This window comes from Tursiops truncatus, chromosome 8, assembly GCF_011762595.2.
Source record: "Tursiops truncatus isolate mTurTru1 chromosome 8, mTurTru1.mat.Y, whole genome shotgun sequence".
NCBI lineage: Eukaryota > Metazoa > Chordata > Mammalia > Artiodactyla > Delphinidae > Tursiops > Tursiops truncatus.
Window position 1 is genome coordinate 24,903,588 of NC_047041.1, and position 25,969 is coordinate 24,929,556.

A 25,969-nucleotide genomic window follows, 5' to 3' on the forward strand; every position below is an offset into this window, starting at 1 on the left:
ATTTGTGAGATTTATTGATTTTTCTTTTACAGTTTGTGCTTTTTTGGTTTTTATCTTTAAGAGATCCCTCCTTACTCACATATCTTAAAGATTTTCTCCTAAAAGTTGTAAATATTTGTTTTTGGCATTCAATTTATAAACTGAGGCAAGGTAGAGATTTAATTTAATTTAATTTTCAAATGGAAAGCTAATTGCCCCAGCTCTACTTATTTAAAAGCTCATCCTTTACCCACTTACTTGTAACACCACTTTTGTCATCAAAATTTACTTTTTTATTCACCCACATTACATAATAGTGTAACATTTAAAACATTTACCAGTGGGGAGGGAGAGAAGGGAAAAAATAGGAGTGGGGGAGTGGGAGGTACAAACTATAGGTATAAGACAGGCTACAAGGATGTATTGTACAACACGAGGAATATAGCTAATATTTTGTAATAACTGTAAATGGAGTGTAACCTTTAAAAATTGTATTAAAAAATTACCATCTTAAAAATAAAAGCATGGGTGATTATTAAACTTCCTAAATTTAAAATAAAAGATCTTAGGGGGAAATGGGTGCCATTAAAAATGCCATTTTTTCTTTTAAAAATATATCACTATCCTCATTAGTAGGGTAGTGTCAAAGGACACAAGAGCCAACCTAAAAGGACTCCTTTTTTCTTGAAAAGTAATGGCTACAAATGACCCAATTTAAGCATGAAAAAAATAATGAGCACAATTATTAAATCACATAAACACACAAAAACCAGGAGTTAAAGTGATAATTTAAAACTATAAAGACAAAAAAAAAAAAGTTTGATCACTAACAAGGGGACTAGGGCACCAATTCCTCACTCTGAAAATTGGCAACTTATTTACTTGAGCAGCTGTCCTGCCTATATTTTAATTTATTTATTTTACTTATTTAAAAAAAATATTTTTTTTGGCTGCGTTGTGCCTTCGTTGCTGCGTGCGGGTTTTCTCTAGTTGGCGGTGAGCGGGGGGCTACTCTTTGTTGCGGTGCACGGGCTTCTCATTGCAGTGGCTTCTCTTGTTCCTGAGCATGGGCTCTAGGCATGCGGGCTTCAGTAGTTGTGGCACGCAGGCTCAGTAGCTGTGGCTCGCGGGTCCTAGAGCGCAGGCTCAGTAGTTGTGGCGCACGGGCTTAGTTGCTCTGCAGCATGTGAGATCTCCCTGGACCAGGGCTCGAACCCGTGTCCCCTGCATTGGCAGGCAGATTCTTAACCACTGTGCCGCCAAGGAAGTCCCCTGCCTATATTTTAGAGAAACCAAATAACCGTATTTAATAAAGGAAACTGTCTTTACAGAATTTTAGGCAACAACTGTGGGAAGAATAACAGAATTAAAAAAGCACTCTTTGCCCAATTAATTGGTTCAGTGAAGATAACTGGAGGAAATGGTTAGATAAAGGGCTGATGGGGACTTTATAATGGAGCCATCAGGCTGTGATTCCTCTGATCCATCTCAGCATAAGACTGAGAGTGGGGATGATGCAGGCCTCCCACCAAGATGTCAACATGAACCTATTCAACTCTTTCTGAGTACCTCTGATTTTCAGGGCATACCAGGGGTGGGTACAAATGCAAACAGACAAATACAGATTGTGGGATATTTTATAGGACAGTTGACCTAGAATCTTGCATGAATTAATGACATGATGGAGGGGCAAAAGGAGAGGAGGGAGGGGGAGAGACTGATTTAATTAAAAAGGACCAGAGAGCAAAGTAGAAATAGAGACTCAGAGGTAGAAGACAAACGTATGTCTACCAAGAGGGCAAGGTGGGGGGTGAATTGGGAGATTGGGATTGACATATATACACTATTGATACTATGTATAAAATAGATAACTAACGAGAACCTACTGTATAGCTCAGGGAACTCTATGCTCTGTGGTAACCTAAATGGGAAGGAAATCCAAAAATGAGGGGATATATGTATACGTATAGCTGATTCACTTTGCTGTACAACAGAAACTAACAGAATATTGTAAAGCAACTATACTCCAATAAAAATTAATTAAAGAAAAATAAGATGACAAAAAAAAAACGAGAGAGATATAATCACTAAGTGCAATGCATAGATCTTACATGGAACTGGATCAGATCAAACCAGCTGTAACAAGACATATTTGAGATAATTGGGTAATTTGAATATAGTCAGGATATAGATGATACCAAGGAATCATTGTTAATTTTGTTAGGTGTAATAATGTCATTGTGGTTAATGTAAGGTAATATTGATGTCTTTTAGAGCTATATATTGAAATATTAGGGTGAAACAACAAACAGCATAGGATTTTCATTAACACACTTCTACCAAAAAAACAAGTGTTGCAAGTATTCCAAAATCTCAATAGTTACTGAATTTGGGTGATCAGTGTAAAGGGGGTTCTTTATAATCGTTCCTCTGTTTTTGAATATAATTGAAATTTTTCATAACAAAAAGTTAAAAATAAATTTGAGATTTGTTTAAAAGAATCCATGAAGTTTGCCAGATAAAAGGAAGATGGTAGGAGCTTTTAAAATTTTATGAACCTGAGTTCAAATCAAAGGATTTGAATGTTTTCCTGGAGTGTCCTGGGAAGTGGTTTTTGGAACTAATAAATCAACTTTGACATTTCAGTATGAGGAGATCAGAACAGCACTTTAAAACTCAACCATTCTTCATTTTACTTACTGCAAATTGTACAGTCCCAAAAGTCCCATTCCTCGAAAATCTGTTTTAGGATCATCACCTTGGAAACCAATTTCACACCACTGCTTAGAAATCCGGGATTCTAGCGGAGTATTGGGCTTCAAGAATTTCCATAACTGAAGAAAAGAAAAAAAATTAGCCTGTTGATATACACACATATAATACTCTTTCTTATTGACTGAAATTTAGTAAACTACATTATTAGGACAAACTTTGGAAATCTGAATATATGCAAATACATTACAATTGAAGATTTGATTATCTTTCAATTATCTATGACAGCAGCCCTCAAAGTATGATCGAAAGACTCCTAGGAGGGACCCTAAGACCTTTTCAGAGAGTCTAGGAAGTAAAAACTATCTCATAATAAAACTAAGAGGTTACTTGTCTTTCACTCTCATCTTCTCATAAGAATACAGTGGAATTTTCCAGAGGCTGAATGACATGTGATGATCTCATTGCTCTGAAGGCAATGGAATGTACACTTGTATATTTTGGTGTTTTTAATCTTTCTGTTTTAGCTCCTAAACAGAAATGTGTGTGTGGTGTGTGTGTGTATGTGTACATGTGTGCGTGTGTGTGTTTGTGTGTGTATATATATATATATATATATATATATATATATATATACACACATACATATGTATGTATGTATGTATAAATATATACACATACACACAATCTTCTACAAAAGTTCTTTGGAGTCTTCAAAAATATTTAAGAGAATAAAGGGAAGGGGAGAAGAGGAAAAATTTGAGGGTATGCATTATTCAAATCCTCAGATGATTATCTCACTTTACAAAAAAACTTTTAGCAGCATTGTTAATAAAAAGAAAAGTGAACTGACGAGTTTCATTTCTCACCTATAACAAGGGTGAAAGTAAACAAGCATCATATAGCTGAATAAAGAAAGATCAGTAGGGAGACCTTCAAGAGGGCAGAAGAGTAAGACGTGGAGATCACCTTCTGCACCCCCCCCAATACATCAGAAATACATCTGCATGTGGAACAACTCCTACAGAACACCTACTGAACGCTGGCAGAAGACCTCAGACCTCCCAAAATGCAAAAAACTGCCCACGTACCTGGGTAGGGAAAAAGAAAAAACAGAGACAAAAGAATAGGGACGGGACCTGCACCAGTGGGAGGGAGCTGGGAAAGTGGAAAAGTTTCCACACACTAGGAAGCCCCTTCACTGGCAGAGACGGTGGGTGGCAGGGGTGGGTGGGGGGAGCTTCAGGGCCATGGAAGAGAGCACAGCAACAGGGATGCAGAGGGCAAAGCAGACAGATTCCCGCACAGAGGATCAGTGCCAACCAGCACTCACCAGCCTGAGAGGCTTGTCTGCTCACCCGCCAGGGCGGGTGGGGGCTGGGAGCTGAGGCTCCAGCTTCTGAGGTCAGATCCCAGGGAGAGGACTGGGGTTGACTGTGTGAACACAGCCTGAAGGGGGCTACTGTGCTACAGGTAACCAGGAGTGTGTCCGGGAAAAAGTCTGGAACTGCAGAAGAGGCAAGAGACTTTTTCTTGCCTCTTTGCTTCCTGGTGCGCGAGGAGAGGGGATTAGAAGCGCCACCTAAACGAGCTCCAGAGACGGGTGCGAGCCATGGCTATCAGCGCGGACCCCAGAGACGGGCATAAGATTCTAAGGCTGCTGCTGCAGCCACCAAGAAGCCTGTGTGCAAGAGTAGGTCACTATCCACACCTCCCCTCCCGGGAGCCTGTGCAGCCCGCCACTGCCAGGGTCCCGTGATACAGGGACAACTTCCCCGGGAGAACACACGGCGCACCACAGGCTGTTGCAACGTTATGCCAGCCTCTGCCATGGCAGGCTCACCCCACATTCCATACCCCTCCCTTCCCGTGCCCCGCCCCCCCCCACCTGAATGAGCCAGAACCCCCTAATCAGCTGCTACTTTAACCCCACCCTGCCTGAGCGAAGAACAGACGCCCTCAGGTGTCCTACACGCAAAGGTGGAGCCAAATCCAAAGCTGAACCGCAGGAGCTGTGCAAACAAAGAAGAGAAAGGGAAATCTTTCCCAGCAGCCTCAGGATCAGCAGATTAAATCTCTACGATCAACTTGATGTACACTGCATCTGTGGGATGCCTGACTAGACAACAAACCATCCCAAATTGAGGCAGTGGACTTTGGGAGCAATGACATATATTTTTTTTTCCTTTTTCTATTTTTGTGAGTGTATATGTGTATAGTTTTACATGTGATTTTGTCTGTATAGCTTTGCTTTTACCATTTGTCCTAGGGTTATGACTGTCCTTTTTTCTTTTAGTATAGTTTTTAGCACTTGATATCATTGGTGGATTTCTTTTTCAGTTTGGATGCTCACTTCTTTCCATCTTTCTTTCTCTTCTTTTTAATTTTTTTATTTTTAATAATTATTTTTTATTTTAATAACTTTATTTTATTTTACCTTTCTTTCTTTCTTTTTTTCACCCTTTTATTCTGAGCCGTGAGGCTGACAGGGTTTTGGTGCTCCGGGTGGGTGTCAGCCCTGTGCCTCTGACGTGGGAGAGCCGAGTTCAGGACATTGGTACACCAGAGACCCCCCAGCTCCACGTAATATCAAAAATCTCCCAGAGATCTCCATCTTAACGCCAAGACCCAGCTCCACTCAACGACCAGCAAGCTGCAATGCTGGACACCCTATGCCAAACAACTAGCAAGACAGGAACACAACCCTACCCACTAGCACAAAGGCTGCCTAAAAACATAATAAGGTCACAGACACCCCTAAACACACCACCAGACGTGGATCTGCCCACCAGAGAGACAAGATCCAGCCTCATCCACCAGAACACAGGCACTAGTCCCCTCCACCAGGAAGCTGACACAACCCACTAAACCAACTTTAGCCATTGGGGGCAGACACCAAAAATAATGGGAACTACAAACCTGCAGCCTGTGAAAAGGAGACCCCAAACACAGTAAGTTAAGCAAAATGAGAAGACAGAGAAACACACAGCAGATGAAGGAGCAAGGTAAAAACCCACCAGACCAAAAAAAAGAAGAGGAAATAGGCAGTCTACCTGAAAAAGATTTCAGACTAATGATAGTAAAGATGATCCAAAATCCTGGAAATAGAATGGAGAAAGTGCAAGAAACATTTAACAAGGACCTAGAAGAACTAAAGAGCAAACAAACAATGATGAACAACACAATAAATGAAATTAAAAATTATCTACAGGGAATCAATATCAGAAAAACTGAGGCAGAAGAACAGATAAGTGACCTGGAAGATGAAATAGTGGAAATAACTATTGCAGAGCAGAATGAAGAAAAAAGAATGAAAAGAATTGAGGACAGTCTCAGAGACCTCTGGGACAACATTAAATGCACCAACATTTGAAGTATAGGGGTCTCAGAAGAAGAAGAGAAAAAGAAAGGGACTGAGAAGATATTTGAAGAGATTATAGTTGAAAACTTCCCTAATATGGGGAAGGAAATAGTCAATCAAGTCAAGGAAGTGCACAGAGTCTCATACAGGATAAATCCAAGGAGAAACACGCAAAGACACATATTAATCAAACTATCAAAAATTCAATACCACGAAAAAATATTAAAAGCAGCAAGGGAAAACAACAAATAACATACAAGGGAATCCCCATAAGGTTAACAGCTAATCTTTCAGCAGAAACTCTGCAAGTCAGAAGGAGTGCAGGATGCATTTAAAGTGATGAAAGGGAAAAACCTACAACTAAGATTACTCTAGCCAGCAAGGATCTCATTCAGATTTGATAGAGAAATTAAAACCTTTACAGACAAGCAAAAGCTAAGAGAATTCAGCACCACCAACCAGCTTTACAACAAATGCTAAGGGAACTTCTCTAGGCAGGAAACATGACAGAAGGAAAAGACCTACAATAACAAACCTAAAACAATTAGGAAAATGGTCATAGGAACATACATATAGATAATTACCTTAAATGTAAATGGATTAAATGTTCGAACCAAAAGACATAGACTGGTTGAATGGATACAAAAATAAGATCCGTATATATGCTATCTACAAGAGACCCACTTCAGACCTAGGGACACATACAGACTGAAAGTGAAGGGATGGAAAAAGATATTCCATGCAAATGGAAACCAAAAGAAAGCTGGAGTAGCAATTCTCATATCAGACAAAATAGACTTTAAAACAAAGACTATTACAAGAGACAAAGAAGGACACTACATAATGATCAAGGGATCAAGCCAAGAAGACGATATAACAATTGTAAATATTTATGCACCCAACATAGGAGCACCTCAATACATAAGGCAAATGCTAACAGCCATAAAAAGGGAAACCGACAGTAACACAATCATACTAGGAGGCTTTAACACCCCATTCCCACCAATGGACAGATCATCCAAAATGAAAATAAATAAGGAAACACAAGTTTTAAATGACACATTAAACAAGATGGACTTAATTGATATTTATAGGACCTTCCATCCAAAAATAACAGAATACACATTCTTCTCAAGTGCTCATGGAGCATTCTCCAGGATAGACCATATCTTGGGTCACAAATCAAGCCTTGGTATATTTAAGAAAATTGAAATCATATCAAGTACCTTTTCTGACAAAAACGCTATGAGACTAGATATCAATTACAGGAAAAGATCTGTAAAAAATACAAACACATGGAGGCTAAACAATACACAACTTAATAACCAAGAGATCACTGAAGAAATCAAAGAGGAAATCAAAAAATACCTAGAAACAAATAACAATGAAAACACGATGACCCAAAACCTATGGGAAGCAGCAAAAGCAGTTCTAAGGGGGAAGTTTAGAGCAATACAATCCTACTTTTAGAAACAGGAAACATCTCAAATAAACAACCTAACCTTACACCTAAAGCAATTAGAGAAAGAAGAAGAACAAAACTCTAAAATTAGCTGAAGGAAAGAAATCATAAAGATCAGATCAGAAATAAATGAAAAAGAAATGAAGGAAACAATAACAAAGGTCAAGAAAACCAAAACCTGGTTCTTTGAGAAGATAAAAAAATTGATAAATCATTAGCCAGACTCATCAAGAAAAAAAGGGAGAAGACTTAAATCAACAGAATTAGAAATGAAAAAGGAGAACTAACAAGTGACACTGCAGAGATACAAAGGATCATGAGAGATTACTACAAGCAAATATATGCCAATAAAATGGACAACATGGAAGAAATGGACAAATTCTTTAAAAAGCACAACATTCTGAGACCGAACCAGGAAGAAACAGAAAATATAAACAGACGAATCACAATCACTGAAATTGAAACTGTGATTAAAAATCTTCCAACAAACAAAAGCCCTGGACCAGATGGCTTCACAGGTGAATTGTATCAAACATTTAGAGCAGAGCTAACACCTATCCTTCTCAAACTCTTCCAAAATATAGCAGAGGAAGAGCACTCCCAAACTCATTCTATGAGGCCACCATCACCCTGATACCAAAACCAGACAAAGATGTCATAAAGAAAGAAAGCTATGGGCCAATATCACTGATGAACATAGATGCAAAAATTCTCAACAAAATACTAGCAAACAGAATCTAACAGCAGATTAAAAGGATCATACACCATATTCAAGTGGGGTTGATCCCAGGAATGCAAGGATTCTTCAATATATGCAAATCAATCAATGTGACACACCATATTAACAAATTGAAGAATAAAAACTATATCATCCTCTCAATAGATGCTGAAAAAGCTTTTGACAAAATTCAACACCTACTTATGATAAAAACCCTCCAGAAAGTAGCCATAGAAGGAACTTACCTCAACATAATAAAGGCCATATATGACAAACCCACAGCCAACATTGTTCTCAATAGTAAAAAACTGAAAACATTTCCACTAAGATCAGGAACAAGACAAGGTTGCCCACTCTTACCACTATTATTCAACATTGTTTTGGAAGTTTTAGCCACAGCAATCAGAGAAGAAAAAGAAATAAAAGGAATCCAAACCAGAAAAGAAGAAGTAAAGCTGTCACTGTTTGCAGATGACATGATACTATACATAAAGAATCCTAAAGATGCTACCAGAAAACTACTAGAGCTAATCAATGAATTTGGTAAAGTAGCAGGATACAAAATTAATGCACGGAAATCTCTGGCATTCCTATATACTAATGATGAAAAATCTGAAAGTGAAATCAAGAAAACACTCCCATTTACCTTTGCAACAAAAAGAATAAAATATCTAGGAATAAACCTACCTAAGGAGACAAAAGACCTGTATGCAGAAAATTATAAGACACTGATGAAAGAAATTAAAGATGATACAAATAGATGGAGAGATATACCATGTTCTTGGATTGGAAGAATCAACATTGTGAAAATGACTCTACTACCCAAAGCAATCTATAGATTCAATGCAATCCCTATCAAACTACCACTGGCATTTTTCACAGAACTAGAACAAAAAATTTTGCAATTTGTATGGAAACACAAAAGACCCCGAATAGCCAAAGCAATCTTGAGAACGAAAAAAGGAACTGGAGGAATCAGACTCCCTGACTTCAGACAATACTACAAAGCTACGGTAATCAAGACGGTATGGTACTGGCACAAAAACAGAAAGATAGACCAATGGAACAGGATAGAAAGCCCAGAGATAAACCCACGCACATATGGACACCTTATCTTTGATAAAGGTGGCAGTAATGTACAGTGGAGAAAGGACAGCCTCTTCAATAAGTGGTGCTGGGAAAACTGGACAGGTACATGTAAAAGTATGAGATTAGGTCACTCCCTAACACCATACACAAAAATAAGCTCAAAATGGATTAAAGACCTAAATGTAAGGCCAGAAACTATCAAACTCTTAGAGGAAAACATAGGCAGAACACTCTATGACATAAATCACAGCAAGATCCTGTTTGACCCACCTCCTAGAGAAATGGAAATAAAAACAAAAATAAACAAATGGGACCTAATGAAACTTCAAAGCTTTTGCACAGCAAAGGAAAACATAAACAAGAACAAAAGACAACCCTCAGAATAGGAGAAAATATTTGCAGATGAAGCAACTGACAAAGAACTAATCTCCAAAAATTACAAGCAGCTCATGCAGCTCAATATCAAAAAAAACAAACAACCCAATCCAAAACGGGGCAGAAGACCTAAAGAGACATTTCTCCAAAGAAGATATACAGATTGCCAACAAACACATGAAAGAATGCTCAACATCATTAATCATTAGAGAATTGCAAATCAAAACTACAATGAGGTACCACCTCACACCAGTCAGAATGGCCATCGTCAAAAAAGCTACAAACAATAAATGCTAGAGAAGGTGTGGAGAAAAGGGAACGCTCTTGCACTGTTGGTGGGAATATAAATTGATACAGCCACTATGGAGAATAGTATGGAGGTTCCTTAAAAAACTACAAATAGAACTACCATATGACCCAGCAATCCCAGTACTGGGCATATACCCTGAGAAAACCATGGTTCAAAAAGAGTCATGTACCACAATGTTAATTGCAGCACTATTTATAGTAGCCAGGGCATGAAGCACCTAAGTGTCCATCGACAGATGAATGGATAAAGATGTGGCACATATATACAATGGAATATTACTCAGCCATAAAAGGAAATGAAATTGAGTTATTTGTAGTGAGGCAGAGTCTAGTGACCTAGAGTCTGTCATACAGAATGAAGTAAGTCAGAAAGAGAAAAACAAATACTGTATACTAACACATACATATGGAATCTAAAAAAAAAAGGTCATGAAGAACCTAGGGGCAGGATGGGAATAAAGATGCAGACCTACTAGAGAATGGACCTGAGGATATGGGGAGGGGGAAGCTGGGACAAAGTGAGAGAGTGGAATGGACATATATACACTACCAAATGTAAAATAGATAGTTAGTGGGAAGCAGCTGCATAGCACAGGGAGATCAATTTGGTGCTTTGTGACCACCTAGACGGGTGGGATAGGGAGGGTGGGAGGGAGGGAGACACAAGAGGGAGGAGATATAGGGATATATGTATATGTATAGCTGATTCACTTTGTTATAAAGCAGAAACTAACACACCATTGTAAAAGAATTATACTCCAATAAATTTGTTAAAAAATAAATAAATAAGTAAAGCAAAGTAAAAAAAAAAAAGAAAAATCAGTCATGTTCATGAATAAACCTCAAAAGTTATTATCATCTTTGTTACCTGAAATAATTTTAATTATGATCAATTATATTTTAATGGACTAATATAAATTCTAAACACTATGCTCTTCACTGCTTAAGAAACTTGTACTTTTTAAACTTTGTATAAAAAGATAGACTTAGTACATATCATTACTTGAGAGAGGGAGAAAGACTGAGACCCACAATTGTATAAACATGCAATTTCAAAACATAAGTTCTTTCTAGTAAATAAAGATGGGCATGTAAACAAATTTACTTTTTAGACTATTAATAATATTTTATATTATATCTTCATTATAGACAGGGACATATATAAAATTTCCTATTACTACTTAAGACATAATTCTTTTTTTCTGAATTTTATTCTTTTATTTTTTTTATACAGCAGGTTCTTATTAGTTATCTATTTTATACATATTAGTGTATATATGTCAATCCCAATCTCCCAAATCATCCTACCACCACCACTCTCTCCCCACACCGCTTTTCCCCCTTTGTGTCCATACGTTTGTTGTCTCCATCTGTGTCTCTATTTCTGTCTTGCAAAACGGTTCATCTGTACCATTTTTCTAGATTCCACATATATGCGTTAATATACGATATTTGTTTTTCTCTTTCTTACTTCACTCTGTATGACAGTCTGTAGAGCCGTCCATGTCTCTACAATGACCCAGTTTTGTTCCTTTTTATGGCTGAGTAATATTATATTGTATACATGCACCACATCTTCTTTATCCATTTGTCTGTTGATGGGCATTTAGCTTGTTTCCATGTCCTGGCTATTGTAAATAGTGCTGCAATGAACACTGGGGTGCATGTCTCTTTTTGAATTATGGTTTTCTCAGGGTACATGCCCAGTAGTGGGATTGCTGGGTCATATGGTAGTTCTATTTTTAGTTTTTTAAGGAACCTCCATACTGTTCTCCATAGTGGCTGTATCAATTTACATTCCCACCAACAGTGCAATAGGGTTCCTTTTTCTCCACACCCTCTCCAGCATTTGTTGTTTGTAGATTTTCTGATGATGCCCATTCTAACGGGTGTGTGGTGATACCTCGTTGTAGTTTTGATTTGCATTTCTCTAATAATTAGTGATGTTGAGCATCTTTTCATGTGCCTCTTGGCCATCTGTATGTCTTCTTTGGAGAAATGTCTATTTAGGTCTTCTGCCCATTTTTTGATTGGGTTGTTTGTTTTTTTAATATTGAGCTTCATGACATAATTCATCTTTTAAATTGCTAATTCTACGTTATATGGATTTTAAAGCTTAAACAGGACAGTAATACACAAACATCTTGCGTTATAGTGAACTGTCACATTTGACATAGTATAAAGCAATGTCCAAGACAGGAAATACTAACAAAAAAAAGTTGTAATTCATCAGTTATTTTACGCAGTAATCCAAAATTACTTATTATTCAAATGATACAATATTTTATGTTTTAGCACAATAGGTAAATTCAATCTAAAGGGTGAGAGAAAAGTTTCAGAGGAAAGGAAGTAAATCTATCATGCTTGAAAGCAAAACATTGGTATAAGAAATCTCTTTTTATATTATATATATAAGAATTTGCCAGTGCTCTGTATTCTTCAAAACAGAAAATGTTTTAATTCATCAGAAGAGTACTAAAAACTGAGAAAAAGTGTCTCCTTTAAAAAATCCTTTGGGAGGGCTTCCCTGGTGGCACAGTGGTTGAGAGTCTGCCTGCCGATGCAGGGACACGGGTTCGTGCCCCGGTCCGGGAAGATCCCACATGCCGAGGAGCGGCTGGGCCCGTGAGCCATGGCCGCTGAGCCTGTGCTTCTGGAGCCTGTGCTCCACAATGGAAGAGGCCACAACAGTGAGAGGCCTGCGTACCGAAAAAAAAAAAAATCCTTTGGGCACTGATTTGGTTACTGCCACAATGAAAACAGAACAAAACAAAAGGAAACAGATTGCAAAGCTCATCAAATTCACCTAAACGATTGGAAGTAATCTCAGGGCCCTACACAGTTTAAAAATATCTTGTCTCAGGCTTCCCTGGTGGCACAGTGGTTGAGAGTCTGCCTGCCGATGCAGGGGACACGGGTTCGTGCCCCGGTCCGGGAAGATCCCACATGCTGCGGAGCAGCTGGGCCTGTGAGCCATGACCGCTGAGCCTGCGCGTCCGGAGCCTGTGCTCCGCAACGGGAGAGACCACAACAGTGACAGGCCTGCGTCCCAAAAAAAAAAAAAAAAAGAAAAAAAAATATATATCTGGTCTCATCAAGCGAGTGGAGTAAAATGGCAACAGCAAGCATTTCATTTCCATAACTAAGTTATAAACCTCTTTCATTCAGGGAATACTTTGGGAGAGTAAAAGCTTTGAATAATAAAATATTTCAAAAATAAATTACAAAAAAGAAATTCTATTTTAATAATTTCATGTACCACAACAAACTAGATTAATGGCTAAAAAGTGTTCTTAATAAGTTCTTAATACTGTCTGCTTTAATACGGGTCACTTTCATGGAAAATGAAAGTCGCTTATGCTAAACCACTTATATGAAATACTACCAAGTATTACATTTCCTGTAAGAATTCTTGAGTTACCTGATTCTCTTCTGATAGATAAGTTCTTCCTTGAAAAATAAAGGGAGGAGGGAGGGTAGCTCTGAAAGGTAAGGTCATTTCTTGTACCTAAGAAGCTGACTGGAAATCTGAACTAAGGTGGTGGGCCTCTGGTGGGGGGATCTGAGGAGTCTAGCCATCTAAAGCTGTACTACTAGGAATAGTTATTACAAAGCCACCTGCCAAGTGCAGGAGATGAGAGCTAGGAAGGGTGATTCCCAAGGCAGGTGACAAGCTACAGATGTGGAGGCTGCACACTGAGTCAGTCCATCATTCATCATGGCCTGTACTCTGTTTAATTCTCTTCTCTTTGCACTCAGTCTTTATCTCAAGCTTATTTGAACACTTCTGCCCTGTCTCAGGTCTGCTACAGAACAGAAAGAGCAAGGGCATTTGTCCACCCATTCATTATAGGAGAAGCAGCTCTACCCATCAGGAGATCTTTTAATTCTGGATTATATTTTTTTCTATTAAGTACATGAATCCACATAAATTTTTACCTTTACTATTAATTTGGTTAGAAAATATTTAATAGAAATGTCCATTTGAATAACTCATATGGACAGTGCTACATGAATGTAAAGTGATGTAATCAATTTTATCCCAGCCTATGTTTAAATGACCATAAAATCCAGGTTTCTTTTTCATAGTTTGTAAGTAAAAACACTGATAGTGGTCTCCTATGTTTATATAGATGAAAGCAATTAAACAATATGGCAATATATCACCCAAGCCTCTAAACCAGCAAACTTTGCCTATAAAGGGCTAGATAGTAAATACTCTAGGCTTTGTAGGCCATAAGGTCACTGACACAACTACTTAATTTTGCCAATGGAGTACAAAAGCAGCCAAAGACAACATATAAATGAATGAGCGTGGATGTGTTCCTATAAAACCTTACTTAGAAAAATGGATGGCAGGTCAGATTTGACCTACAGGCATTAATTTGCTTACCCTAGCTCTAAACAATTTTATGAAGTAGATAACAAGGGTATAATTACCCATTTTAAAGATGAAGAAGCCTAAGCTCAAGAAGTTAAATACAAACCATGGGCCAGCCTCTGGAAATACAAATGTGAACAAGACATAGTTTTTCCCTCAAGAGATAGTGTAGTGCAGGAATTAAGAGCCCTTTCTAACTATGTGAAAAATGAGGATAATACCAATATCTCACTACAAGGTTATTGTGACAATTAAATGAAATAATGCTATAAAACACTTACTTTAACAATTGGCACATACTAAACACTCAATGAATGTGTTATTATTATTGATTTTATTATCAGATGTGGAATTTGAATTAACCAAAGAAGAGAATAAAGATCCCACTCCTGAATTTGCTAGAGAAGATTTCAAAACTCAATGAATAGCAATTTTAAAAAAAGAGCCAGATTCTACTCTGAGAATAATGGGTAACAGGGAACCACATGAGCAAATATCTGGGCATATAGGATGGCATGGGTCATGGTGAATGACAGAGCGTGGAGGAAACAGGCTATACATAATGGGATAGAGGAGAAATAGCTTAAAGAAATAAACTGGAAAGGGTCCAAAATACATGCTAAGATGCATGGGTTTTCTACGATCAGACATAGAGAACCTGAAGTTTGTAACCTAGAGAATAACATGACTAGATAATCCCTTCGGTGGTACTTTAGAAGACGGAAGGGAGGAGGCTAATGGTTAGTGGCAGAATTAAAAGGCTATTTTAATACTTCAGGTTGGAGATGATGGCTAGAATAAGGCAGTGGGAACAGAAAACATTTGAGAGGTATTTTGGAGAAGCTCTATGGATAAGATTTAGTGATTTTTGTAGATGCAGAGTACCTCCCCAATTAGACTGCAAGCCACTTGAGGGTAGAAAAGATGCCTTTCCTCAAAGTGCCTGTTGTAGGGGTGAACAGTCCTGGCTTTATAATATACTAGCTGTGTGACTCAGAGCCTGGACTACAATGCTTGTAATTTGCTTATCTCTAAAGTAAACATAACCAAGGTTGGCCAAGATGGCGGAGTAGAAAGACTTTCATCTCACCTCCTCTTACAGGCACACCAAAATCACAACTATCTGCAGAACAACCATCGATGAAAAGGATCAAAAACAACCAGAAAAGATCTTCTACAACTAAAGATAAACAGAAGGAACAACAAAAAGATGGTAAGTGTGTGGAGTTGCAATATAGTCAAGTCCCATACCCGAGGTGGGTGATCCACAAATGGGAGAATAATTACAAATACAGAGGTTCTCTCAATGGAGTGAGAGGTCCAAGCCCCACATCAGACTCCCTAGCCTGGGGGTCTTGCCCTAGGAAGATGAGCCCCCAGAGCATTGACTTTGAAGGCCAGTGGGTCTTTCTTTCTGAAGTCCCAAGGGGCTGGGGGAAATAGAGACTTCACTCTTAAAAGGCACACACAAAATCTCACATGCTGCAGGATCCAGGGAAGAAGCAGTAATTTGATAGGCGCCTGCTGATCTTGGAGAGTCTCCCAGAGAGGCAGGAGGCAACTGCAGCTCACCCTGAGAACATAGACATTTATGGCTGCTATTTTGGGGAGTTCATTCTACCACATGGACAATGGTGCTGGCAAGCACCGTTGTAGAATCCTCCCTCTAGCTAATTAAACCCAGGAAAAAGCCTTTCCCTGGCCAAACAGTCTGTAGGCACCAGCACTGGGGTACCTCAGGCCAAGGAACTGACTGGATGGAGACAGAGCCCCACCCACCAGCAGATAGGCTGCCTTAAGACATCCTAAACCAGCAGCTGCTTCTGGATATGGTCATGCCCACCAGACAGCCAAGGATCCAGCTCCACCAACCACTGGGCAGGCACCAGTCCAAGAATCACCTGGGCCCCGGCCCTGCTCTCCAGGGTATCTGCTCTAGCTTCCAGAGAAGTCTCACCCACCAGGGGGCAGACAACAGTCACAAGAAAACCACAGTTCCTCAGCCTGCGTACCTGGCCTGCCTACCAGTAGGCCAGGGCCCACACTGGGGTCAGCTATGAGAAGGCCAATATAAGCTTCAGGATGCCCCAGACCCTGCACCCAACTGTATCAGGAACTGGCCCCATCCACCAGCAATCTGACACCAGCTCTGGGACCCCTGCGCCCTGCAACCAGACTCTTGGAACTTGACTCCACTCAGCAGTGTGCCAGGACTAGCCTCAGGGCCACCCAGGATTTTGTAGCCAGCTGCCTTCTGAACTAGTCCCACCAACCAGCAGCCAACAGCCCCCACACAAGGCAGAGTCTGGTAACCAACCAGATCATTGGCCAACCAAGCCTAACAGATTGCCCACATAGTCAGCCCACCACAACAGAAAGACCCATGCAGTCCTCATAGGGGGAACCCCTAGAGCATATATAGCTCAGGTAAAGAGGGGAAGTTTGCTGCTGGGATACATAGGACATCTCCTACAAAAAGCCACGACTCCAAGGTTGGGAAATGTAACCTACCATATTCATAAAAATAAAAACACCAACAAAGTCACAATGAGGTGACAAAGGAACATGTTCCAAATGAAGGAACAAGATATAGCTCCAGAAGAAGAAATAAGTGAAGTGGAAATAGCCAATCTACTTGAGAAGGTATGCAGGGTAGTGATTATAAAGATGATCAAAGAACTTGGGAGAAGAATGGCTGCACACAGCAAGAAGTTAGTTTTTAACAGAGAGTTAGGAAATATAAAGAAAAACTAGAGGTGAAGAATATAGTAGTTGAAATGAAAAATACACTATAAGGAATAAACAGCAGACTAAATGATACAGAGGAATGGATCAGTGAGCTGGAATACAGAGTGTGTAAATCATTGATGTTGAAAAGACAAAAAAAAAGCATGAAAAGAAATGAGGACAGTTTAATAAGAACCTCTGGGACCACATCAAGCACAAGTGCATATATATAATATATAAAATATAAAAACCTCATGGTAACCACTAATATTTGCATTATAGGGGTCCCAGAAGGAGAACAGAGAGAGAAAGGGGCTGGCTGAGGACATAGTTGAAGACATAATAGATGAAAACTTCCCTAACCTGGGAAAGGAAACAGTCACCCAAGTTCAGGAAGCACAGAGAGTTCCATACAGGATTAAATATTAAAAGCAGCAGGGGAAAAGCAACACATTACATACAAGGGAACTCCCATAAGTCTGTCAGCTGATGTTTCAGCAGTAACTCTGCAGGCCAGAAGGGACTGGCATGATATATTTAAAGTAATGAAAGGGACGAACCTGTAACCAAGAATACTGTATCTGGCAAGGCTCTCATTCAGATTTGATGGAGAAATCAAAAGGTTTATAGACAAGGAAAAGCTAAAAGAGTTCAGCAGCATCAAACCAGCTTTGCAAGAAATGTTAAAAGGACTTCTGTAAGTGAAAAAGAAAGGGTTACAACTAGAAACATGAAAATTACAAGAGGAAAAAGCTCATTGGTAAAGGCAAATGTACAGTAATGATAGGAAATCATCTACACACAAAGATAGTGGGAAGGTTAAAAGGCAAAAGTAGTAAAATCATCTACATCCACAATAAGCAGTTAAGGGATACAAAAACAATTAGATGTAAAATATGATTTCAAAAACAGTAATCATGAGGGGAGGAGAGTACAAATGCAGGGTTGTTAAAATGCATTTGAAATTAAGAGATCAGCAACTTAAAACAATCAAGTGCATATATATAATACATAAAATATAAAAACCTCATGGTAACCACAAACCAAAACTCTATAATAGATACACACAAAAAAGAAAAAGGAATCGAAACATAACACTAAAAATAGTCATCAAATCACAAAAGAAGAGATCAAGAAGAAAGGACCAAAAAAGAACTACAAAACAAACCCCCAAACAATTAACAAAATGGCAAAAAGAACACACCTATCAACAATTATTTTAAATGTAAATGGAATAAATGCTCTAATCAAAATATATAGAATGGCTGAATAGGTACAAAAACAAGACCTGTATATATATTGCCTACAAGAGACTCACTTCAGATCTAAAGACACACACAGACTGAAAGTGAGTGGTGGAAAAAGGTATTCCATGCAAATGGAAATCAAAAGAAAGCTGGGGTAGCAATACTTATATCAGACAAAATAGGCTTTAAAATACTGGTATAGGATACAAGGAAGGACATTACATAATGATCAAGAGATCAATCCAAGAATGAGATATAACAACTGTAAATATATTTGCACCCAACATAAGAGCACCTAGATACATAAAGTAAATATTAACAATGTAAAGGGAGAAATTGACAGTAACACAATAATAATAAGGGACTTTAACACCCCATTTACATCAATGGACAGATCCCAGACAGAAAATCAATAAGGATACACTGGACTTAAAAGACACATGGACTTTATATATATGCATATATATATATATATATATATATGTATATATATATCCATATATGTGTGTGTATGTGTATACACACACACCACACACACACACACACACACAATGCATTCCATCCAAAAGCAGCAGAATACACATTCTTTTTGAGTGCACGTGGAACATTCTCTAGGATAGATCACATGCTGGGCACAAAACAAGCCCCAGTAATTTCAGGAAATTGAAATCATATCAAGCATCTTTTCCAACCACAATGCTATGAGACTAGAAATCAACTACAAGAAAAAAACTGCAAAAAACACAAACACATGGAGGCTAAACAATATGCTACTGAAAACCAATGGATCACTGAAGAAATAAAGGAGGAAATTAAAAAGTACCTGGAGACAAATGAAAATGAAAACCCAATGAACCAAAATCTACAGGAAAAGCAGTTCTAAGAGGAAAGTTTATAGCAATACAAGTTTACCTCAGGAAACAAGAAAAATCTTAAATAAACAACCTTACACCAAAAGAACTAGAGAAAGAACAAATAAAACCCAAAGTTAGTAGAAGGGAAGAAAAATTATGATGATCAGAGCAGAAATAAATGAAATAGAGTCTAAAGAAACAATAGAAAAGATCAATTAAACTAAGAGCTGGATTTTTGAAAAGATAAACAAATAGATAAACCTTTAGCCAGATTCACCAAGAAAAAAAGAGAAGGGCCCCAAATCAATAAAATCAGAAATGAAATAGGAGTAATTAAAACTGACATCACAGAAATATACAGAATCATAAGAGACTACTATGAATAACTGTATGGCAATAAAATGAACAACCTAGAAGAAATGGACAAATTCCTAGAAATGTACAATCTCCCAGGACTGAATGAGGAAGAAATAGAAAATGTGAACAGATCAATTGCCAGTAATGAAATTGAATCAGTAATAAAAAAAAAACTCTCAACAAACATAAGTCCAGCACCAGCAGTCTTCCAAGGCAATAGAAGTAAAAGCAAAAATAAATAAATGGGGATAATCAAACTTATAAGCTTTGCCCCAAAATGGAAAACATAAACAAAATGAAGAGACAACCTATGTACTGGGAGAAAATATTTTCAAACAATGTGACCAACAAGGGCTCAATTTCCAAAATATACAAACAGCTCATACAACTCAATGACAAAACAACAAACAACCCAACCAAAGAATGGGCAGAAGATCTAAACAGACATTTCTCCAAGGAAGACATACAGATGGGCAATAGGCACATGAAAAGATGCTCAACATCGTTAATTACTAGAGAAATGCAAATCAAAACTACAATGAGGTATCACCTTACACCAGTCAGAATGGCCATCATTAAAACGTTTACAAATAACAAATGCTGGAGAGGGTGTGGAGGAAAGGGAACCCTCTTACACCGTTGCTGGGAACGTAAACGGGTGCAGCCACCTTGGAAAACAGTGCAGAGGTTCCTCAAAAAACTAAAAATAGAGTTGTTATAGGATCCAGTAATCCCACTCCTGGGCATATATCTGGACAAAACTATAATTCAAAAAGATACATGAACCCCGATGTTCATAGCAGCAATATTTACAACAGCCAAGATACAGAAGCAACCTAAGTGTCCATTGACAGATGAGTGGATAAAGACAGAATACAGCTCAGCCATAAAAAAGAATGAAATAATGCCATTTGCAGCAACATGGATGCACCTAGAGATTATCATACTAAGTGAAGTAAGTCAGACAGAGAAAGACAAATACCATATGATATCACTTATATGTGGAATCTAAAATATGACACAAATGAACTTATTTATAAAACAGAAACAGACTCACAGACATAGAGAACAGATTGTGGTAGGGGAGGGATTGATTGGGAGTTTGGGATTAGCAGATGCAAACTATCATATATGGAATGGATAAACAAGTTCCTACTGCTATATTAAATACGCTGTAATAAACCACAATGGAAAAGAATATATATATACGTGAGTGTGTGTGTATACATATATATATGAAACTGAATCACTTTGCTGTACACCAGAAACTAACACAACATTGTAAATCAACTATACTTCAATAAAAATAAAACTTAAAAAAAAAACCCGATTAAAAAATAGGGAGAAGACCTGAATAGATATTTTTCCTAAGAGGACATAAATTTGGCCAACAGGCACTGAAAAGATGCTCAACATCATTAATCATCAGAGAAATGCAAGTCAAAACCACAATGAAATATCACCTCATGCCTGTCAAAATGGCTATCATCAGAAAGACCACAAATAATAAATGTTGATGAGGATGTGGAGAAAAGGGAGCCCTTGTACACTGTTGGTAGTAATATAAATTGGTGCAGTCACTGTGGAGAATAGTATGGCAGCTTCAGAAAACTAAAAATAAAGCTACTATATGACCCAGCAATTCCACTCCTGGGTATATATTTGAAAAAATTGAAAACACTACTTTGAAAGGATACATGCACCCCAATGTTCATAGCAGCATTATATGGAAGCAACCTAAGTGTCCATCAGCAGATAAATGGATAAATAATATGTGGTTATAGGGACTTCCCTGGTGGTGCAGTGGTTAAGAATCTGCCTGCCAATGCAGGGGACAAGGGTTCAAGCCCTGGTCAGGGAAGATCCCACATGCTGCGGAGCACCTAAGCTCGTGTGCCACAGCTACTAAACCTGTGCTCTAGAGCCCACGAGCCACAACTACTGAGCCTGTGTGCCACAACTACTGAAGCTCACGTGCCTAGAGCCCATGCCCCACAACAAGAGAAGCCACCCACAATGAGACACCCACACACTACAATGAAGAGTAGCCCCTGCTCGCCACAACTAGAGAAACCCCGCACGCAGCAACGAAGACCCAATGCAGCCAAAAATAAATAAATAAATTTATTTTTTAAAAAAAGAATATGTGGTGTATATATATAATGGTGGTATATATATTCAGCCCTACAAAGAATAAAATTTTGCCATTTGCAGCAACATGGATGGACTTGGAGGTACTATGCTAAGTGAAATAAGTCAGACAGATAAAGACAAATACTGCATGATATCACTTATATATGGAACCTAAAAAAATAAAACAAACTAGTAAATAAAACCAAAAAAAATAGACCCACAGATATAGAGAACAAACTAGTGGTTACCAATTGGGAGAGGGAAGCATGGAGGGTCAAGACAGGGGTAGGGGATTAAGAGGTACAAACAACTATGTATAAAATAAGCTACAAGGATATTTTGTACAGCACAGAAAATATATCCAATATTTTATAAGTATAAATGGAGTATAACCTTTAAAAATTATGAATCACTATGCTGTATAACCTGAAATATACAATATTGTACACCATCTGTACCTCAATAAAAATGTTTTTTAAATAAAGTTAATGATGAAAAAAATAATAACTGTCATCTTGCCTACCTCTTATAGCTGTGACTATAAAAAATAATACCTACATACTCAAATTGTGACCACAGGTAAAAGTCATATCTTAAAAGTTCTTGACCTGTATCTAATGACTTCAATAAGTCATGCATTCAATCATATTTGTTGAAAACCTATGTGCCAGCACACATACAACAGATCAACTAAGATGACATATAGCAGGTACCCAAATGTCATTGATTCAGAGGGCATTTCAGCCATTTTAATGAATTGTTCCGGAGCTGTGGCCAGTCTGTTAATTATAACACCTCTTTTCTCTTTATATCACCTCTTATTTCCCACCTTGAGTTCGTTTTATTAAACTTGACTATCTCTATCAGAACATAAAGAAAAAAGCAATCAAAGAGATGAAGCTCAGCCAGTAGGTTGGCTAAAATTAAGCAGAGGAGCAAGGGAAGAAGAAACCATTGGTAAGAATGAGGCCTCTTTTTTTTTTTTTTTTTTGCGGTACGCAGGCCTCTTACCATTGCAGAGCACAGGCTCCGGATGCGCAGGCTCAGCGGCCATGGCTCACGGGCCCAGCCGCTCCGCGTCACTTGGGATCTTCCCAGACCGGGGCACGAACCCGTGTGACTTGCATCGGCAGGCGGACTCTCAACCACGGTGCCACCAGGGAAGCCCAGGCCTCTTTAATTTTAATGATTGACATCAGGTCTAGCACTAATTAGTAGAGACAACTGAATCATCTGCTTAAGTACCTACATACACAAAAATACACACTCCACACAAAAACGCAACAGGATACATTTTTTAAATGGCAGCTTCTATTTACATCTTTCAATAAAATAAAGTTAAGGCAACTAAACAAATGTATTCCTCCAATTTCATTACTGCCTTTTTGAATTCTAGGAAAGGACAAAGAAGCACTCCATCCTAAAAAGCATCTATTTTCAGAAATGAATTTATAAAACATTTCAGATTAGTAGTTCTAAAGGTTTGTCTTAATTTTTTAAAGTTTTATTGATGTGTCATAATACACTATCGGATCAGATAAGATTTTTAAGGTTTTGTTTGACAGCCAAGAAGGAGTATTTATAACTGCATATTATTCTTCAAGCAACTCTAATACACCATATGTAAACCTTTATTTACTCTTCTAATACTTAAGTTACATGAATAAATAATCAGCATTAAGATCTTGGGTAATTTCCCCAGGGAGCTATTGTGGAAGCAGAAACCAACTTCATCTTCTTTGATGTCTATTAAAAGTCGTAAATGGAAATCCTAGGTCACTCTTTGACAAATTCTATTTCTCCTATTGGCTTTCAACACAGTTAAACAACCTAAACTTGAGCCAAATGTGAGAGGCCATAGAAATCACCTCTGATGCTTTCTCAGATTCCAAATGAAAATTGGCTTTATATTTAACTTCTCACGTGAATTTTCTATTGAAAAATTTACCTCCAACATCTGAACCAGCAAGAAAATGTAGGCTTTACCAATTAGTTCAGTGTCCATGTCGTATTCACCTTTGTGCCCCGCCATGTCCAGAGCAGTGCCTAGCACACAGCAGGAGCTTGGCAAACATTAGCTGACCTAAGTGAAGAACTGAAATGTGTTCAAGGACTAACCTTCAAAAGCATTTCTTCATGTTGGGGATTATCAGAGTCATAGGGCTCTCTGCGCAGTTTTTCCACATCCGCAATAAGGTTTCTGTACCCAACAATTTGCAGAAGGCAAGCTTGAAGAGAGATTCCCAGCCTAACATGTTAAAAAATAGAAGAAACACACATGAGGGAAAAAAAACCACATTCTCTGGCATTTGTTCACTTGATGTATGTACAATAGGACTTTTCATATTTATATAATATTTGGAAATTGCTCAAATAGGATTTTTCTAATAGAAGCACAATTTTTAACTGAAGCTCCACATGGACAGCTGTGGAACTTGGCTAAAATTTACCTCTCACTCCAGCCTTTTCAAGGCAAATTGCAATAATATGGCTTAAAAACAAGGGAGCTCTTTATGCAAGTGACTTGAAAGATGTAGAAAATATAGGTGATCATGGTTTCTTAGGGATCATTTAGCTCCCCTAGGTAGATATATCAGAAACACTTCAGAAGGGTGTGTGTGGGGAGGTGTCAGTGAGAGAGAGATAAATAGCCCTCAGGGGCTTAGGGGTAAGAAAAATTTTGAAACAAATAAAAACCACAACAATAAAAATACCTCTGCTTGCAGAGCACCCCTGACAGATAAGGCAAGGCCAAGAGAAAGAACTCAGTACTTTACAAAATTTCCCATTCTATTCTGACTGCTCTACTTGTCTGAATGCCTATTCTTATGCTGAAACAAAATCTGCTTTCTTTATTACCAAGTGGTTCAAACACTGTTCTCAGAGCAAATTCATTTCCACTTTTCCCTACCATGCCTATTCATTTTAAGACAGGAAGAATTCTTTCTTCTAGTCTCATCTCCAGGGTTAAAAACAAATAAATAACAAACAAAAAAACTCCCCTCTTCCTTCAATTCCTTCTCATGGGACATGGTTTTCAGATGTTTTACTATCTTGCTCAGTCTTCTTGAATGCACAGTTTGTATGATTAACAGTCCCCTTAAAATGTATCATTGGAACAAAAAAGAATCTGGCAAGCATGACATAGAGAGGATCATTACTTCCTGTGATCTGAATGCTGTTTTTCTCTCCTACAACACAGAAAGTAAAATAGGGTCTCTTTAAGCAGTCACATAACATTACAAGTTTATTAAACAGGTGGCTAAATAATCACCAAGATCCTTTTTTCCTATAAACTACTGTTACATAAATTATCTTCCTGTACTCATTTGATGGCATTTTTTAATCTAAAGGTAGTACTTCATGGTTATTTTTTCCTGCTAATTTTATAGTTATTCACTTTTGTGATTCAACAATAGCAATTGCATATGATTCAGTCTAAGAGTTACTGTTCAATATACTCCAACTTCTAATTCACTCACTAAATTTAAGCATTTTTTGTTGGAGTTGGGGGGTCACCGTAATCACAATGACAGTGTCATAATCATCTTTTTTGGGGGGGATGAGATGTATAGAGGTTAAGTCTAAAGTTGGGGGCAATAGAAAAATTTAAGTTTTAGGATTGTATGCTTACTCCCAACATAGAAGGCAGTGTCAGATAACCCAGAATACTAAACTTAAATAAAATTGAATGTTCAATTAAAAAAAGCTAAATCAGATATTTAGGAAAAGGGCACAGTGGTCACCCATAAAATCAACACAGGACTGAGAAGAGAGTTAATTTTGAGGGAAAGAAGGGAGTGGTAGAAATAAAAAAGAAGAAAACAAGGGACCCAATTCAATTTTACTGTAGTAATTCTTATCACCACTGTAAGTGGCACCTGAAAAAAATGTATAAAACAAAGTAAGGTTAATAGTAGTAATGGCTTGATAAATTACAAGGTATTTCCCCTAGCCCTCTCTATTTCTTGATTTTTTTCCAGAAAATTATTCAATTAAAAAAAATCACATTATGTCAATGTCAACCTGGAAAAAAACCCCACTAAAATCCATATTGAGCTTTAAAAAACACAATCTACTACCTATAAGGGTTTTTTTCTCCCTAAAGGAAATCAAAAGAATAGATGGTAAGGAAACACCTTTGAATGAAGTATATAACTTTCATAAAAGAGACAGAAAAGATTTGCTATTAAATCTAACCCAATCTCTAAATATGATTATAGGTCTAATATATCTCTCATGCCTAATTGTAATCATAAATTTTT

General features: G+C 37.9%; 1 protein-coding gene across 2 annotated transcripts in view; it reads right to left on the minus strand.

Moving 5' to 3' along the window:
- ELMOD1 (ELMO domain containing 1) overlaps window positions 1-25,969 on the minus strand; it is a 112,632-nt gene that overhangs the window by 18,813 nt on the left and 67,850 nt on the right. For both annotated transcript variants that reach the window (XM_073808258.1, XM_033862090.2), the window contains 2 exons: window positions 23,823-23,952; window positions 2,680-2,813 (listed from right to left, as the gene is read on the minus strand). In XM_073808258.1, the coding sequence (XP_073664359.1) occupies window positions 2,680-2,813; window positions 23,823-23,952 (264 nt within the window). The remainder of the gene's footprint in view (window positions 1-2,679; window positions 2,814-23,822; window positions 23,953-25,969) is intronic.